Raw genomic sequence first — 17732 nt, forward strand, 5'->3', positions numbered from 1 at the left:
CAATTTAATTTTTCTGGGAACGAAATTTCCTACTGACAGCTTGGTTCTACCGAACCTCCTATAATCGAAGATTCAATGAGTTCGGGAAAATTTCGCTTTTGAAGATGACGAAATGCTGAGATAGTTCCACTATACTATAAAAAATCTGGACACTAGGAAATAAAACTACATTTGACACTAGGGTGCGAAGAATCACACCTGTGACCCATCTATGAGGGTCTACGTGCTACGCTTCGCTGCCCAATTGGGTGTAATATAAGAGATTTGTGGAATTTAGTGTATCGGGATTTCATGATATCATTCACAAATGGAATTTTAGGGTCATTGTGAATTGTATGATTAGATACATATAAGGAAGAGTTTACCATTTTTTGGAGGATTTTGGATTGGGATTCTCGATGCGATAATGGTTGGAATGTTTGGTTGAATCCCGCGGATATGCCGTATGACCAAATGGGTTTAACGATAGTCTCGAACATGTGTGGTTTGTTGTGAAGCGTCATTCCTGATCGTTTGTCAACAAGTCGTGAGAGCTATCGTATAGAAATTCCTGATTTTTTAGGCTGTATGTCGATTCCAAGTCAGTCTTAAGTAGATATTCAGCACGATGTAACCTACGGTAGTGAGCTATAGGAATAGATATATGATTTAGTTATAGTGATGAAATTCTTTCACATCGGAGGGTAAAAGTTATGTTTTGGCTTTTGTCTACATTTATTTTTATTCGCAAAGATTCTATGTTCAATAAGTGAGCCTTTAGGGAGCGATGTGAGTGGAGGGACCTTTATTGAAGAATAGGACAGCAGTATTATCAGGAAATGTGTGAATGAATGAGTAGGGATAAGTAGGGAGGTCAACAGTATAAGGCGAAAAAATGATGGAAGGGTATGTGGGACTTCCGCTGTAACAAGATAGAAGACAAAGTAGCAGTCAATATACTAAATCAGATCATAAGGAAATAGGAGAAGGAACGTCCTCAGCAAAGCCATATAACAGACCATGTCAAAGGGTTGTGCCACATCAATTAAAACACCCCTCCCCCGTAACATTGTTGGATTGGTGTGGTGTGTGTGGTGGAAAATTGGTGAGATTGGATAATGTTTTGTTCTTCAAAGGTGGATTCTTTTTATAAGAAGCTTCTTGAGGATTTTTGTATGACAGGTAAGACGCGTATCAGGTGTTAGGAATGATTGCTGATTGCTGATTTATATAAGTTCAAATCTGCACACGCACATACATATGTATATACGTGTACAGAGTTGAGCTTCTTCGTGCAGTCCATCCAGCTTTGTACTATACAATGAAGATCTCGAGAATTAACAACCATGGGTATTGGCAGTCCAGGGGACAGACTTTGGCTTTATCCGTTCAGCAACCGAAATTGGGTTCAGGGTGCTATCAACAGATACGTCATTTCACCACCCAATCAATCAGTTCCTAAAAACCAAACCCTCCCAAAGGGGGGTTACTTTATATTCTTCCATCACCCTTATGCCTACTTAACTAATCGAAGTTAGGGTCTGTAGTGGCCGCTTCTAGCTACCACACGTTACCGCTAGATGCCACTACGACTTATGGATGCAGCCAATCAGAGTAGGGCTCTTCCCTATATAAGTAGGGGCACTGCCTCGCTGGAGGAGACTCCTCAGCTCGACGAGATCTCAACCATCACTAATGTAACAGCAGATTCGTCAACCCGACGGATCTCACCAATCACTAATGTAACCGACATCGGCAACAACGACAGCAGACTCGTCGACACGACGAAGTCTCACGGCCTCAGGACCTCAGCCAACGGTTAACTCATGGACACAGACCACCACCAACGGCGCCACGCACACGGTCTCGGCCTCGATTCATCGTCACGCCTTCACTACACAACACCAGCCCTTTTCAGGGCCACAAAACTCCCAGTCACTAAAGTGGTGACCCTGACGTGATTATGACCCCGATCTGGAAAACAAATTAGGGGCTGGGAGTAACTTACTGAAAGGACACGCCACAAGATACCATCGGTCTTAAGCTTTGAGTGGCTCGCCCATTAGGAGAGCTATGTAGTGGCCCTTGTAGCTATAACACGTTACCGCTAGATGCCACTACGACTTATGGAATGTTCTCGCCCTCCACTCTGCAGTCAATCAAAGTAGGGCTCTTCTCTATATAGCTCTACGGCACAAGACCCCTTTCAGGCAGACGAGAAGGGCCTCCCGGTAGGGCAGAACAGTTGGGACCTTCCTGGGTACAATACCGGCCCTTGTGAGGGCCCGTAAGGTTTTACAGCGCTCGGAAGGACCCCAACAGGGTCGATGAAGTATAGATAACTGAGGTAAATATAGAATTATATTTATTAATTTGAAATTCAAAAATATTATACTTAATGACTAAAATTCGGTAAAAAAACAGCTGTACTTTGTGAAAGATTTTTATTCGAAAAACTGTTATATTAGTTGCCATACTTTATCAAAAGAAACCATTATAAAATAACTTGTTTTTACCTTGTTCTTTAGTACATAAAGATACTAATATTTTATTTTGTCAATTTTACTTTTATACCTACCAGGAAAACAATCGGCGATTGTTATAAACATTTGTTTTTGTTTTTAGGTTTGTAATTATCATTAATTGTTAAACATTTTCTTTAATAAAATATACCTATTTGTATTCATTTTTGCGTATATCTGACTAAAATTGAATATATTTATTATCACACAACTACAAGGGTTTGTGGTTCAAGCGCATAAATAAATAATTAAAATTAGGTCCGATATCCTTTAAGTTGTAAGCTGTGGTCCAATCGTAAGCTTTAAACTATATTCTCCTGCGAAGCTAAGCCGAGAGATGAATCAAGTATTTGATTTTGATTTTTCCCCCTTTTTTCATTCTCGAAATGGAACTCGGACAATTGGTAAAGAAATAACAAAAAATATAAAATATCAAACTGTTTTAATTTCAAGCAATCATGTAACACCAACAAGTTTTATTCGGACTTCAAGTGCAGGGGGAAAATTCTCATGAAAGACATTCCAAACATTTCATTCCAATTTCCGATCTCTCACTAATATCGTTCTCAAACTTTGAATAAGGTAAGCATTACCTGTATATATTTAGTAATAGTAAGACGGTCGTTAAGTCGGAGAATCGGTGAACACTTGACCGAAACACTTCATCGTCATTAATGTAAAGTTTGCCAGAGGACGGAATAAAACGGGAAACACGTTAAATAGAACGTAAATAATCTCTTGTAGCTCTTCTCCATTTTTGAGAACATGTGATGCAATATTTTCTTTTTTCGAACAGTTATTAAACTTTTTATCAGGTTATAAACTAGAAGATAATTTTGACTTTTAGATTCAAAAAATCAAAGTAAAAACAGTGATCATTATCTACGTTCTTGCAGTCATTTGTTTACGATTCTTTTAGTCAACATTTCCAGAGACAAAGCAAAACTGCCATCACAAAACCTTATTATTATGATTATGTTCCGTCATAATCCAAGCCAATCTTATCTTTTATTCAGTCACATCTGAACAGACTCCGGGGATGTTTGTGGAGTATAATGAAAGAAAATGTGACCAAGATAACCAGCCAATGAGGCAACATTTACACTCCACGTGGGTAAAACTGCGAAACTAATGTACTGGTGCAAAAATTAGTGCAAAAATCTAGGCATAATCAACAATGAGACGAATTTACACTACAACAATAAGAGATAAATTTAATTCAATAAACAAGCGTCCATTTCACAATATCATAAAGTAATGATTTATTGAAATGATACTAAGGAATTGACTATTCTTGATTACTATCAAGAAACTGACTGCAACAAATGTCCAACAAATTTATCGACCATTTTCTTACTACAAAAGATAAGCCAGCTACCAAAACCTAAAAACCTCTAATTGACTAATACTACATAGAAACTACAACTGAGTATTTGAGTAAGCATTATCTCTACAAAAATAATCTGAGAAAAACTAGACTTTTTAAAAATACTACCTTCATTGTGATTCCAAACTGACTCTCACATCACCAAGTCACCAACAATGATTGACTTTATTTCATTACAAACGTTTTTATGGCTCAAAATTGCCGACAATAAAGTACTCTTAGCTCAGGGGAAAAATTAACAGATTCATTAATAAAAAAACAGTCGAGCAAAATTATCATACTCTCTCAACATCTAATTAAACTAATTAAAAAGGAATAGTCAAACGCATTTTAAAACTACATCAAACTTGTGTTTCCATGAAAAAAACGTGGTTAACTTTTAACGAGTTATTTTGAGTATTTTTGAATAGAAATATCTTACATACTTTAATGGTGCATACGTTGTTAAAAAGTACCTTGTTAAGTACATTCCACTTCTTTCAAAAAGTCTGTTTGACGTTGAAATCATTTTAGTCGTTTTTGAATTATCGCCATTTCAAACAGATAATCCGATAATGACTTCTCAAAAATATGAAAAATTGAAGGGGTCAAAAATTAGATAAATATAAATTCAAAGAACAATTTACATTTTGGGATCTTTAGGGCTGCTTCATTCATGAAAAAATTATGACCTAATTTACTTGATAAATATTTGGTTTCTAGGAACTTTTTTGTTATTGATAAACTTTGATATATTTTTATTGCAATCTAATAAAACATGCTATAAAATGACATATTCACCAAGTTGATTTCAGATAGTAGAAAGACAAAAATATTTTTAAAAAAATGAAAATCTCAACTTTCAATTTTTTGTGAAACTATCACAAGAAGTGGCGGATACCATCCGATATTTTGGAGTATCAGATCACTAATAAAAGTTTGGTCCAAATCCGTGCCCCACAAATCTGGTCTTCCCCTTGTTACTAGTAATAGTTAGTGAGAAAGCTGCTCGTTCTAATAGATGGGTAAAAATAGTGAACTTTTCCCAAAAATTATATAGAAACGATTATTTCGTTAATTTGAGGAACAATAGACACAAACAAATTTAATAAAACAATGAAATAATTTGGAAAAATAGATGTGAAAATAGATAGTAACTAGTAGTAGGTTGTTGCCAAAAATCAATCATATTTCTAAAATCCTTTTAGCACAGCAAAAATGGTTGTAATAAAACAAATGGATATTGTGAAAATTATACCCCAAAAAATTTCAAATTTTCGGTCTCTCTTTGAAGAAGTAAAAGTTCCTAGTAAATTTGCTTGATATGAAAAATTTTAATTACTAATTTTAATATGTTAGACAGAAAGTGCGAACTATTTCATGGTAAATTTTTCTAAAAATCTTGATCATATGGGGATGATATTTTTTTACATTAAATTTTGTAGATTAATAATAAACAAAAAATCGTAGAGAGCATTTTGATTTAAACAAACAACAGGAGCAAAGAATTAAATTTCTTTATTTAATAGAATAAGGTTAAAGTAAAGTAAGTACGTAAAGTAAAGTTAAAGTACGTCACGACTTAAGGTTCTGTCAAAAAATTAAAGCGTAATCTGTATCTCAATATGGTCTGCATGAAAAAATAAATTCAATTGTTACCTGCCTGGTTTTCAACTATTTTCTAGTCATTAAATAAATTAAAGTTTCACCAGTGTTGTAACAGACTAATCGGATTTGAGAAAATTGTACCGAAAAAATATCAACTTGAAAAAAAAGTCCATAGAAAATTGCTGAAATCTTGTAACAATTCGATCCCTAAAAAGGAAGTAAAAACAAATTATACTAGTCTTTTAAAAATATTTTAAAAAATGTGTGGTGTTTAGTGACCGATAATCAATGATTATTTGGAGATCGTGAGATGCTGTCTGGTTTTAGAAAAATATTTTCTTTATCATGTCAACGTTTCCATCTTTACTGAGATCATCTTCAGGGCTCAAATTGTTTGTTTTCCGTGCAGATGTGTCATTCTTGTGTTTCTGGCACTCTCAACACGACACACAAGAATGATACATCTACACGAAAAACAAACAATTTGAGCCCTGAAGGTGATGCGTTCACCGACTCGCAGACCAAAATCCAACCAATATCTGCATAGGTAATATAAATTAATTTTTACTTAAAATGAAAGGGTTTATTAGTTTTAATTACTGAAAATGACCATGTAGGTCAATTTGATTCAAGGAGTGCTGTGATTATGAAATTGGCATTGTTCTCCTTTTTTTTCTTGAAAGTATTTACCAATTTTCCATTTCCTCTAGAAAGTAATAATTAAAATGATAATTGTAAACAATTCTGATTGCAATATTCCACATAAGCAGAGTTCAAATTGTTCATGCGTAAACCCGCATTTTTTTCAGATAACAATGGATGACTGGAGGAAAGTAAATCTTTCATGGGATGAAAAAATGCAATATGTTTTCGACAATAACTATTTGACAGATCTGACTGTCAAAGTGTCCGACGGCAAGGCGACGAGGGTATCCAATTAAAAACAACCTTTTATAAGCCAAATGACAATAGCTATTGTAATTTTCAGAGTTTTAACGCTCACAAGCTTATATTGAGCATGTCGAGCGATGTTTTGGAAGAAGAACTACGAGCAGAGTGTCTACGAGTCCCGGGTGAAGCTGTCCTAAACATAACAGCAGCAAATCCCATAGCTTTCGAACAATTCCTGAGGTATAAATAATTTATATATGAAACGGTTCAAATTTTATCGTGTCATACGTTCTAGGTTTATTTACTGTAAAGACATCCATCTCAAGTCTATTCGTGAGGCGAGCGATGTGATCAAAGTTTCGATCAAATTCAACGTAGCGGAGCTGACGAAAATATGCTTAGAGTACGTCGAGAGAAATCTAAACTACCATACTTACATGGAATGTGCTGAATTTGCCAGAATGTACAACTTAAAATATTTAAAGTCTAGATGCAGTGAAGTAAGTTTTTACGTCGAATTTTAATTTTCATCAAAACTATTTTTTAAATTCACTAGTTTTCGTGGTCCACTTGACCAATTAATATCTTTCAATTAATTCAAGTTTTTAGTTGAGATAAAAAAAAGCCAGTGTTACGAGCGGGATTCGAACCCACGACCTTCGGGTAGATACGCCGCTACTCTATCACTTGACCTATCGTGACTTCGATCCACTCGGGCACTAACTTCCCCACCTTTTGAATTTTCCCTCCTTTTTGCAATTTTCAAATGTCGTGTAATCTATTTGATTCTCGGGGACAAATGAAATGCCCACGTAGAGCTTTTTTTTTGCACTAATTTTTAATTTTGTAGTTGGTTCGGAAAAACACCAAGTTGATCATGAACGAAGATAACATAGCAAACTGGAATATGGAAGCGATTATAGACGTACTGGAACAACCCCATTTACAATTAAGAGAAATAGAACTGTTCTATCTGGTTGAAAAGTGGATCAAATCAAAAAATCTCAACGACCTAAGCAAGTGTTTTTATCCTAATTTTTGGTTTCTAAATTTTTTTTTCTAATGAATGTGTTCCAGGTTTTAGAAACAAAGTGAGAGAGTACATAATGCCCAAGTTTTGCTTTATGAGTATGACAGCTGAGGAGTTCACGACCGGTCCGTTATCATCGGGTTTATTGGAAAAAAACGAGTCCCTGGCTGTTTTGGGCCATATTGTCGCGGATCGATGCGACGTCCCTTACCCAGAAGGATTCAACCAGAACATTCGAGAAATTTACTCTGAACCCAAGAAATCGCTTTCGGAGAACAAGGGCAGGAGTTCGATCTCCGAATTAGAAGAGGATTTTATAAAACCTATCAGAACTCTATCGTCGATCACAACAAAATCCGCATTGGGTATGGCAAAAAAGGAACCGCAAGTGCAATTTGTAACCGGTTGTAAAGCTGTAAAGAAAGAGAAAGAAGAAGACAAAGTTAAAAATGTAGCTAAAACGAACATATCGCCTAAATCTAGCAATCAGACTCAAAAAAGAACTTCAGTTACAAAATCTATAATAAAGTCCGTTTCGAAACACTCTTCTTTGCCCACTGATGACAAACTCATTGCATCACCTCCAAGAACAACCACTTCCAGGACCGAGAAAGTAGGAGCGCAAAAGACATCAAAAGGTTCGACTAACTCTAACCCTTCCGCGGATCTGGCAACACTAGAGAAACTATTGCAGCCAGTTTTAGCCAAAGGTGCAAAAGGAAAGCAAGCCCTCACGGTGACAAAGAAATAGCGACTTCCAAAAGGGAGTTTCAGATAAAGTACCTAAGAAATACGCTCTCGCTGAAAAATATATCGTACAAAACAATAATTGGAAATTGGAAAAGTCAATACATATATAAACTAGGAATGTAAATGTAACACAATACAATCACTTACCAAAAAATTTATATAATTAATTAACCTTACGATATTTTATATTTGATTTAATGTAGCACATAAAATATTATCAATACCAGATGTGTCCTACCGAATCATCTTCATCAGATTTATCTCGTTATTTCTGCCGAGCGGTATTTTCGTTGTCAGTATTGTTTTACATTTTGAAGTCGAAGCGTCGTTGGGCCGACTCAACTGACGCGCTGGTGTCCGTCAAGTCAAGCCGACGGTCAACCGGTGGAACCCGGAGGGGATATCCGAAGGGAAAGGGTTGTCCTGGCCCGACTGCGGATCGGTCACACACGTGCGACTCATGGGTACCTGTTCGTCGGCGCTAGTCTACCTAGGTGCCTAGCATGCCAAGATAACAGACTCACGGTATCGCACTTATTGATCCCCCCGTATCGAGACCGAAATGGAATACCGCGGGACTATAGGAGAATTCTCGAGCATGGCAGCGAGTTTAAAGAAAATTTTTTAGGTTTTTGAGAGATATTTCGATAATGGGTTGTATATACTGGGGTATTTATTTCATAGGTTAAAGTTTAGGTGAAGTTATGTTAGAGTAGGGGTACGCTGGGCGGCTGTGCAGCATATCATCTCAAGGCTCCACCGCTGCTCCGTCAAGCCGGGTCGGGGCGGAATATCGAGTACCCCCCGACCCGGATTCTAGACAGAGGATATGCATGTGTGATTGGGTTTGTATTTAGGAGTATTTATTATTGCGTATCGGAGTGAGTGTGAGAATGCCTAGTTTTAGGGAACGTAAGGGCACCGAAATGACCAAAGGAGTCGATGGCGCCCGATCAGAGCCTCGGAGTCGCTCAGGCACCAATGAGGGTGACTCTCTCTGGTCCTTCGAGAGGGGCCAGACGCCTCCTAGGAGGTCTCGTAATTCTAATAGTATTCTTTTAAAAATATATTTGGTAGGATCGGGGATGTGTCCAATGAATCCTCGGGGCTAGCAACTGTATTGATAGAAAAAGCGGATTTGCAAAAAGCAGACAAACAATCGCTGGTACTGGCATTAACCCGATGCGCCAAAGATGGACTGATGCCTGACGAAAAAGAAGCAGTTTTGGTTGTTCGCAGTACCAAAATCAACAATCAGTGAAAAAAGCCGTCTACATGCCCTGGATGGCCATCAAACGTGCTCGCCATCCAGTCAGGTGGCGAATATCATTAGCAAAGTCGTTTATTCACAAGACTAATTTGAATATGTGATAAACGAAAACGGCGAGCACATAACTCACCGTCCGGCTTTTGTCGGTGGCGTGAGGTTGTGAAAGTCTATGCTTTGCCAGACTGAATATCGGTGAAATCCTGATTGAAATGATGTAAAAAACCGAAGCCGAACGAGTTCAGACATAATGCTTTTACTAGTACTTTATAGATGTCTCGTCTTATAGATATAATGTATTTATTAGCGTAAATGTGTAGAGTGAGATGATCGATTGCGCAATATTGAGTATCCCACCGACCCTTAATTATATAATATGTTGAGGGAGATGGAGAAATAGTTATGAAATGAGAGGAGAGCCTAGGTAAATTAAAGTGGTTATAAGTGGTAACATTTTTATTTATTGGATTCTTCATATTATTAGTTTTTGTTAAAGAATTTTTTAAAGTTCACATCAGAAATCTACCAGGAGCTCTAGTGATATATAACATTCATATTTCATGGACAGTCCTTTTTTCCATCCCCTTTGTGCCATGGATCTCGATTCTACATTGAAAGAAGTCTGCCCTTTTCCGTTAAACAGACAGGCGTTGATAGCGGGTGAAGGAGCTGTGATTAGAATTTTAACAAAAAAAGGTTTGCAGACTGTTACGCTGTGAACAGATGAGAGGGGCATGGGCCCTTTAACGCATCGCCTTGTCTCCTATTCAATCTTTCCAAAACCAGAATTCCTAACAAAAACACGCACTTTTATCGGCCCCGAGGAATGTTTATACGAAATTTCCTACAGCTGATGGATCCGTTGTAGAAACTAATAAACTAACAACAAAGTGAAATTTTAAAAAATATAACTACAAATAAAAAGTTTCTTTATTGTTCTTTTGATAAACCTTCAATTTATTTCTAAAGAGTATTAATTTTCCAAACTTAAGGCCACTGAACTAACACTGTTTTCTTGTATTGTTTTCCGTTGGCAAAGCACAAATGTTTTGTCAATACGATCAATTGTTAAAAACACTATGTTCAAGTTCAACACAAACACCAAGTACTCTAGCCGTAACACAGCACGAAATTAAAATTTTACAGTTTATGGATTCACTATACAAAATTTCTTTTGGGACCGTTTAAGATGTCTGCTGCCAAAGTAAGGTAAGATGAAATAAGTTCAATATCGTAAAACAAATATTTCCCACGGATTGTTCCCGGGATGAAAAATCATATGGTAAAAATAAATCACGCAGCATTTACACAACAAATCATTATTGAAAGGCGCATTTAAACATTTATTGTTCAGATTTAAAAAATATTTTTAATACAAAAATTTATCAACGAACGATAAACTTAAAACAATGTATGTGACGGCGAAAATGCTTTCTCATACGAAAAACCATTAAATCTTAATGTAAACTAACAAAAGTCTAATTACATCCGATTTGTCTATTACTACAAAAACATTGACAATAGGGATAACTACATCTGAATTGATAATGACGACAAACACATAGTAACATACCAACAAAGATAAAACTACTTCTGAGTTAAGAGTTTCGCAGACACTGCAACACGTTTTACTACACCGAATTGTCTATTACTACAACGATATCAATTAATAGACCTAACTCTACCTGAATTGTTAATAGCGATATAGCACAGAATTATCTGGTACTCAGCCTTACGACAACAACGTCTACTACAAACACTCTAAAATGGACTATTACAGCAAGAATAAGGAGACCAATAACTATTGTTGACAAAGATTGTTTGAAGATCGTGAGATGCAGTCTGGTGTGACGTAGGTTTTAGAAAAACATTTTCTTTATCGTGCCAACGTTTCGATCTCTATTGAAATCATCTTGAGTGCTCAAAGTGTTTGTTTTTTGCGAAATTACGTCATTCTTATGTGTCGTGTTGAGAGTGCCTCTCACGATCTTCAAATAACCATTAACTAACGGTCACTAAACACCACACATTGTTGACAAAGTTGCAGCAAAGAAAGACAAAAATATCAGTAAAACAAATATGTCTGCAGACACAGCACCAAAAACGATTGTACCGCAGTATTTCAATTTCATTTACCTGGACGTCACTATTATGATAAAAACATTTTTTTAACCCTCGTGTGAATGGATTTTTACTAGGAAGATATCGAATGAAATTGATCTAACTATTCGGAATTGAAAATAATGACATTATGCGATCAATAAAAAGAGGAATCCTTCTAAATTACATACTTTTGCAAACACAGCAGCTCCACAAAACTGATATTCCGCAGAATTGCAGTCACTATTACGACAGAACGAATTTTGCATCGTCCTGTCAATTGGCCATTTCATTGAAGATATCGAATTAGACTGGATTAACTATTTTGAACCGAAATTTTCAACAAAATTGCAGTCGACTAAAAAACAATTAAAAAAAGTAAATACGGCACCTAAAACCCAAAAAACCGCATACCTGATACCTGTTAGTGACAGTTATGACAAACACAACTTTTTTATATATCCGGATTGCATGTATAAAACATATACATTACTTCGTAACAATTGAGTATTACTACAAAGACATTGACAGAATCGAATAATTACGACGAAGTTACAGCGAACAAGGACATAAATACATCAAAATCAAACATTTTTGTAAACAGAGCAGCACCAAAAAGACTGAAATATCGCTGAATTACCTGACGAGAAAACAAAGTAGTTACTGTTTCTAAATCGATTATAATTGAAGGTAAATTGCCGCCAAAGCAAATCGAAGTTCAATTGACTATTACTAAAAGGATATTGGATTAAATCATCCTTAACCGAAATTTAGAACGAAGTTGCAGTCAACAAAGAGAGAAGTACTTCTAAATTATATATTTTTGTATTTTTACAGAAATCTATTTTAAGAAGATTGAAATACCGTTGAATTACTTGGCTATCACTCTTACAACAAAGCTTTAACTTCATTTGAATTGACTGAATTACAATAACGACTAACCCTAATTGCAGTTAAATTGACTCTTACTACAAACTAACAAGACCAAACTCTATCTGACGACAAAAGTATGACGAAAGAAGTACAATGAGCAAGTACATTTTAATATACTACTGTAATATACAAAATATCTCAATTTTGAACATCTAAAAAATACTACAAAAAAAAATAATTCTAAATTTTGTATTAATATAAAGACAAGTTGTGGTGATCAGTGACCGTTAGTAAATGATTATTCAGAAATCGTGAGATGCGGTCTGGTGTGATGTAGTTTTCACAAAAACATTTTCTTTATCGTTCTAACGTTTCGATCTTTATTGAGATCATCTTCAGGGCCTGGAATTTACAAACATTATTTATATTTAGCAAATAGATGTAGGATGTGGGAAAAAGTGACACAATGCACGCAATGCAAAAAAATATTTTTTGTAAGAGAGTTCTGGATAAGAGAGTTAAGCAACATATCTATGATTGCAAAAACCCAAGCAAAATCCTGCAGCACTCCTACCCACCAATCTGAACATAAACACAATTTCGACTTCAACAATCAAAAAATATTACACACAGAACAAAACAAATATAAACGCAATTTTTTAGAAATGGTTTATATCAACAGAGATAAACACAGCATAAATTACAGAACAGATACATATAAACTCAGTCGCAGCTACGCCAATATCATTAATCAAATTCAATATCGATAACATACATATATCATCACATCACACAAAATATATAATACAACATATAAAACATTCATCATATACCAACATTTTTACATAGTCTAATTTTTCTACAATTTAGCTTTCCTTTTCCTAATTACCCCCGTCTATATAATCCTGAAAGGATAATCTTGCCTAACCATTACCAAGGTTTATTTCCCATCGTCGGCTCTTTTCACCTCAAAGAAGCCGACTCCTTATGCAAAAATGTCTTTCTATACCGACTTCCTTCCCCACCCCTTCAAAATCCAACGTATATAAACATAAAACATAATCTCAACACGACAGCAAGAATGGCACCAATACGCAGATAACAAACACTTTGAGTGAGTAGAAATACTTTGATTGAATATAAAAAATATTTTTTTGCATTGTATAAATTCAATTTTTTCCACATCCTACATGTATTTGTTAAATTTAAACAATGTTTGTGAATTCCAAGCCCTGAAGATGATCTCAATAAAGATCGAAACGTTGGCACGATAAACAAAATGTTTTTCTAAAACCTACTTCACACCAGACCGCATCTCACGGTTTTTGAATAATAAAGACAATAAGAATTGTATATACAGGTGTCACGTGAACAAAAGTCAATTCTCCAGGAGGTTATCCTACATGTAAATTGAACTAAGAAATCCCCATTGTACGATGTCTGAATCTGAATTGCATCCCAGACAGTTCGCTTTTCAGGTTACTTCAACTTTTCGAAACTTTTTCCATAAAGCCCCTCGTATCTCATTATTTGTTAATCCTACAGTAAATTTTGTTACACCAAAGAAAAGAATATTGAAAAATCGATTAGATTCATCTGTTTTTTGAAAATATGAAATCACTAAGAAAATAAAATTTTAAGAGTTTCCACAGTTTTTGTCCAACGGTTAACTACAGTTTCTCAAACTAATGAGCATGAAACACTTCGACATCATTTTTGTAATATCATCATCAATCTATAAATTATGATTAATTGCTAAAAATGTGATTTTTCTGTTTCAAACTGTAAAAACATTATCATTAACATTTTGAAACTTCTATTAGGGGAATAAAAAAGTAGTAAATAGTTAAAGTATAGTAGGGTATAATAAAAGTAATAAAAAAATACTTTTTACTGTAAACTTGAACATAAGAACAACTGACTAAAAATAAATTAAATGTGGGAAATGATCAACTTCTTGAAGGATGAACCTGACATCGTTTCTTGACAGAATTGGAACTTTAATGTTTTAAATCTTTGCATCCTATTTTCCTTTTTTAGTTCAAAAATTAATCATCACAATATGGCTAATTTTTTAAGCCGTTTGTAACCGAAAATCAATTTTTTAAATTGACAGACAAATCGTCAAAGCTCTTTACTAAGTCCCTAACCTTTATTCCGCGGTTAGGGTTCGCCGGTAGGTAAATGTTCCGGGTTCGAATCCAGCGGCCCTGCATTCGAACCCGACATACTTACAAATGGGCTTTTTTTAAAAACACCGGCACCCCGAGGATTTATATGACTTTGTTGTTGTGAACCCTCGTAAATTAAATTAAAAAAATAACCTTTATGCCAGTCGCGTACTATGGGACATAAGAGATTTCAGGACGAACAAAAAATGAAGAGTAAAAGGATAAGCAAATCTGTTAACGTCTCAATATAGCGATGTAATGAGATCTGAAGCCAGAACTGAGAAAAACTATTGCACTCTTTCTGTCGTTTCAAATCTGTTGAAGCTTCCCACACCTGACAGTCACAATATAATCATGAGCAATTATTGCTTCACATACCGTAAAGCCCAATTTTCTACAACCTAAGTGGTTTCCACGTTTTATGTAGCGCAAGTTTTGCAAGCTGGAGATGGCCAGGACGTTGGTTATCCGGCTGGCGGCTATCCGCTGTACTACCATAAACTTATTATTTATTGAATATTTACATTGACTTTGCAGCTCATCTCCCGGCGATTGGAGGGAGGTCCATACTAACTGGGAGGACAAAATGCAGTTCATAATTTCAAATCAGTTTGGATGCGACGTCGCCCTCAGGATCCGAGAAGGGGATAAATACGCTGTATGCACTCACCAAAAAAATTGGTTATTTGTATTTTCTTTTTTCAACAAATTATCATTACGCAGGATTTTAAAGCTCATCAGTTTGTTTTGAACATGTCAAGCGTGTTGTTCGAAAAACTTCTTCAAGACTCGAGAAACCGTGTTTTCGACCCCGCAATTAAAATGACTGTCTTGAACTTGCCAAACACGAATTCCCAGTTTTTTAAGCTATTTTTGAGGTATTTGTTGATTTTTGTTTCTTTTAAATTTAAAAAACCATTCATTTTTGAGGAGTTTTGTTTAAAGATTTTTATACACGAGGAAAATCCAACTTGAATCTTTCACGGACGCGTACGAGCTGTACAAACTCTCGAAACAATACGGCATAACGGATTTAAACAGCATGTGTCTTCACTTCATTTCGAATACTGTCGCCATCTCTAATGCTCTAGAGGTGAAAGAATTTGCCACTAATTACAACATCGACAGTCTGCGAGAGGAGTGTAGCAACGTAAGTAAAAATTTACTAAATTTTTTTTTGTCAAAAAAATATTTTTTTCAGATAATTCGAATAAACACGGCTGAAGTTTTGAAAATGTCGAAATGGAAATTGGAATGGATCAAATCTCTCCTCGACGAGCCGGAGCTCAGCATAACTGAAATCGAGCTGTTCAAATTGGTAGAAACTTGGATTAACACTTATTTCGGAGATCTGGACAGTGGGTTGCAATTTTCAGCTCAATTTAATTTGGTAAAATAATATGCATATTTGATTGTTCTTTTTTTTTCAGATACCGTACATCGCAACTATTTATGGAAGACTTTAATACACAAATTTTGTTTTTTGAACATGACGGCTGACGAATTTCTCGAAGGCCCTGTGAAAACCGGCATGATTTCAAAAGACGAATCCCTCGCAATAATCGGTCATATTGTTTCAGAAAAGAAGTTTCACCTTCCTTTTCCGTCCAGTTTTAAAAAAACGAAAAGGAGGATCACCGGCCAGCAGGAAAGCGCGATGATTTTACCCAAACTCTCTCCCAACCCAGTGAAGGGAAGCGATAAACAGTCCAAAGCCGATATACAAGCGAGTACTTGCCAAGGTTCTACAGGCAACGGAACAGAACTTGTCGACAAAACGGAAACGCTGAGGTTGAAGATACAATCGATTTCGCACAAAAGCAAGGAAAAAGTCGATGAAGCTCAACAGACGTCTCAGACGACCAAAAGTTCCGAGACTAATCAGCAAGAAAAACCCCTGGATAGGAAGCATTTGACGAGCCCGGCCGGCGCGGAAAGCAAACCGTTGCAAACTTTTCACCAGATGACTGATCCTCTCCCGAAGAAACTCCCTAGCCAAAGCACCATTGAAGACGATCTCGAAAGAGCTCACAACTTTATTAAAAAAACTTCATTCGGCGAGTTGAACAAAAAAAGAATGTCTGTCTTAGAGTGCAACAAATCTGAGTTAAAATCCAAAAATTATTTTGACGAAGTCGTCCACGCTCCTACATTATCGAGTATCGTAGAAAGTCAACTATCTAGTTCTAACACGATCAACAGCCAAGAAGATAAACCTGAACTATCAAAGTCGATAGACCTAAATTCTGATAACAAGCCGGCGAAAGCGAGGGGGAAAATAGTAATTAAAGAAGTGAAGAAAGGTTATGACCAGATGAACCTTCAAACTCTCAAAAAGCCGACTGGCCCACAAAGTGACAACACGAAAAATAAAGCATCGGCAGGCAGATCTTCTGCAAAACCGGCTACCCATCTGCAAGTTAGGAAAAAAAGTCCAAATCGCAACTATCCAGAAAAATAACCATAAAGCTTGTGATTAAAACAAAAGAAATAACACATACAATAAAACCACATTATTTTACACGATAAAAACAAGTTTATTAGCATAGAATTCCCTTTCTTTAATTCTGCTTTAAGCAGACTGGTATTTTAAAAAATAATGATTTAGACATTTTAACTTATAAATGTGTGGTGGTTAGTGACCGTTAATCGATAATTATTCGGAAATCGTGAGATGCGGTCTGGTGTGATGTAGGTTTCAGAAAAACATTTTCTTTATCGTGCCGACGTATCGATCTTTATTGAGATCATCTTGATCGAAACGTTGGCATGATAAAGAAAATGTTTTTCTGAAACCTACATCACACCAGACTGCATCTCACGATTTCTGAATAATTATATTATAAAGATAATTCTTCTTTCATAATATAAGACATATCATAAAAATTAAACCAATTTAAAAATAATAACATCCGAACACCTTCCGATCTGAGATGACTCTGATTACTCCCATATTCATCCTCCCTCCGTCTTCCCGACCTACATTTAGCCCCCCTAATTCAGAAAGATCTTGAATTCCATAAACGAACGGGCACACAAGAACAACCTACGAAGTCCAAAGCCATGGTTATAGGTTCCGGTCACCTCCTCAAAACACTGTCCCCTTATGCCCATCAACAAGCAACCCGTACAGGTTTTCGGATTTTGCTTCGGAGGTTCTTTAAGCTGGGAATAG

General features: G+C 35.9%; 2 protein-coding genes across 2 annotated transcripts; both read left to right on the plus strand.

The window, feature by feature from the left end:
• Positions 1 to 2876: 2876 nt before the first annotated feature.
• Positions 2877 to 8280, plus strand: LOC106669553 (BTB/POZ domain-containing protein 2-like). The gene is made up of 6 exons (XM_014399089.2): positions 2877 to 3083; positions 6285 to 6404; positions 6464 to 6606; positions 6662 to 6866; positions 7217 to 7382; positions 7444 to 8280. Exons 2-6 carry the CDS (start codon positions 6291 to 6293, stop codon positions 8145 to 8147), a joined length of 1332 nt encoding a protein of 443 aa, XP_014254575.1. The 5' UTR covers positions 2877 to 3083; positions 6285 to 6290; the 3' UTR covers positions 8148 to 8280.
• A 2054-nt stretch (positions 8281 to 10334) lies between these two features.
• LOC106669552 lies at positions 10335 to 17078 on the plus strand. The gene is made up of 6 exons (XM_014399088.2): positions 10335 to 10622; positions 15095 to 15215; positions 15281 to 15435; positions 15503 to 15707; positions 15759 to 15915; positions 15988 to 17078. The coding sequence occupies exons 1-6, from the start codon at positions 10603 to 10605 to the stop codon at positions 17016 to 17018; spliced, it is 1689 nt and encodes a 562-aa protein (XP_014254574.1). The 5' UTR covers positions 10335 to 10602; the 3' UTR covers positions 17019 to 17078.
• The last annotated feature ends 654 nt before the right edge of the window (positions 17079 to 17732 follow it).

The sequence above is a fragment of the Cimex lectularius genome, unplaced genomic scaffold (assembly GCF_000648675.2).
Source record: "Cimex lectularius strain Harlan isolate CLEC.00 unplaced genomic scaffold, Clec_2.1 scaffold229, whole genome shotgun sequence".
In the NCBI taxonomy this organism is placed as follows: Eukaryota; Metazoa; Arthropoda; class Insecta; order Hemiptera; family Cimicidae; genus Cimex; species Cimex lectularius.

Coding starts and splice junctions, on each gene's coding strand:
- LOC106669553 (XM_014399089.2), top strand. CDS start 6,291: ATGGATGACTGGAGGAAAGTAAATCTTTCATGGGATGAAAAAATGCAA. Junction 6,607..6,661: donor GCTTTCGAACAATTCCTGAG/GTATAAATAATT, acceptor CATACGTTCTAG/GTTTATTTACTGTAAAGACA. Junction 6,867..7,216: donor TAAAGTCTAGATGCAGTGAA/GTAAGTTTTTAC, acceptor TTAATTTTGTAG/TTGGTTCGGAAAAACACCAA.
- LOC106669552 (XM_014399088.2), top strand. CDS start 10,603: ATGTCTGCTGCCAAAGTAAG. Junction 15,216..15,280: donor GAGAAGGGGATAAATACGCT/GTATGCACTCAC, acceptor ATCATTACGCAG/GATTTTAAAGCTCATCAGTT. Junction 15,916..15,987: donor TTATTTCGGAGATCTGGACA/GTGGGTTGCAAT, acceptor TTTTTTTTTCAG/ATACCGTACATCGCAACTAT.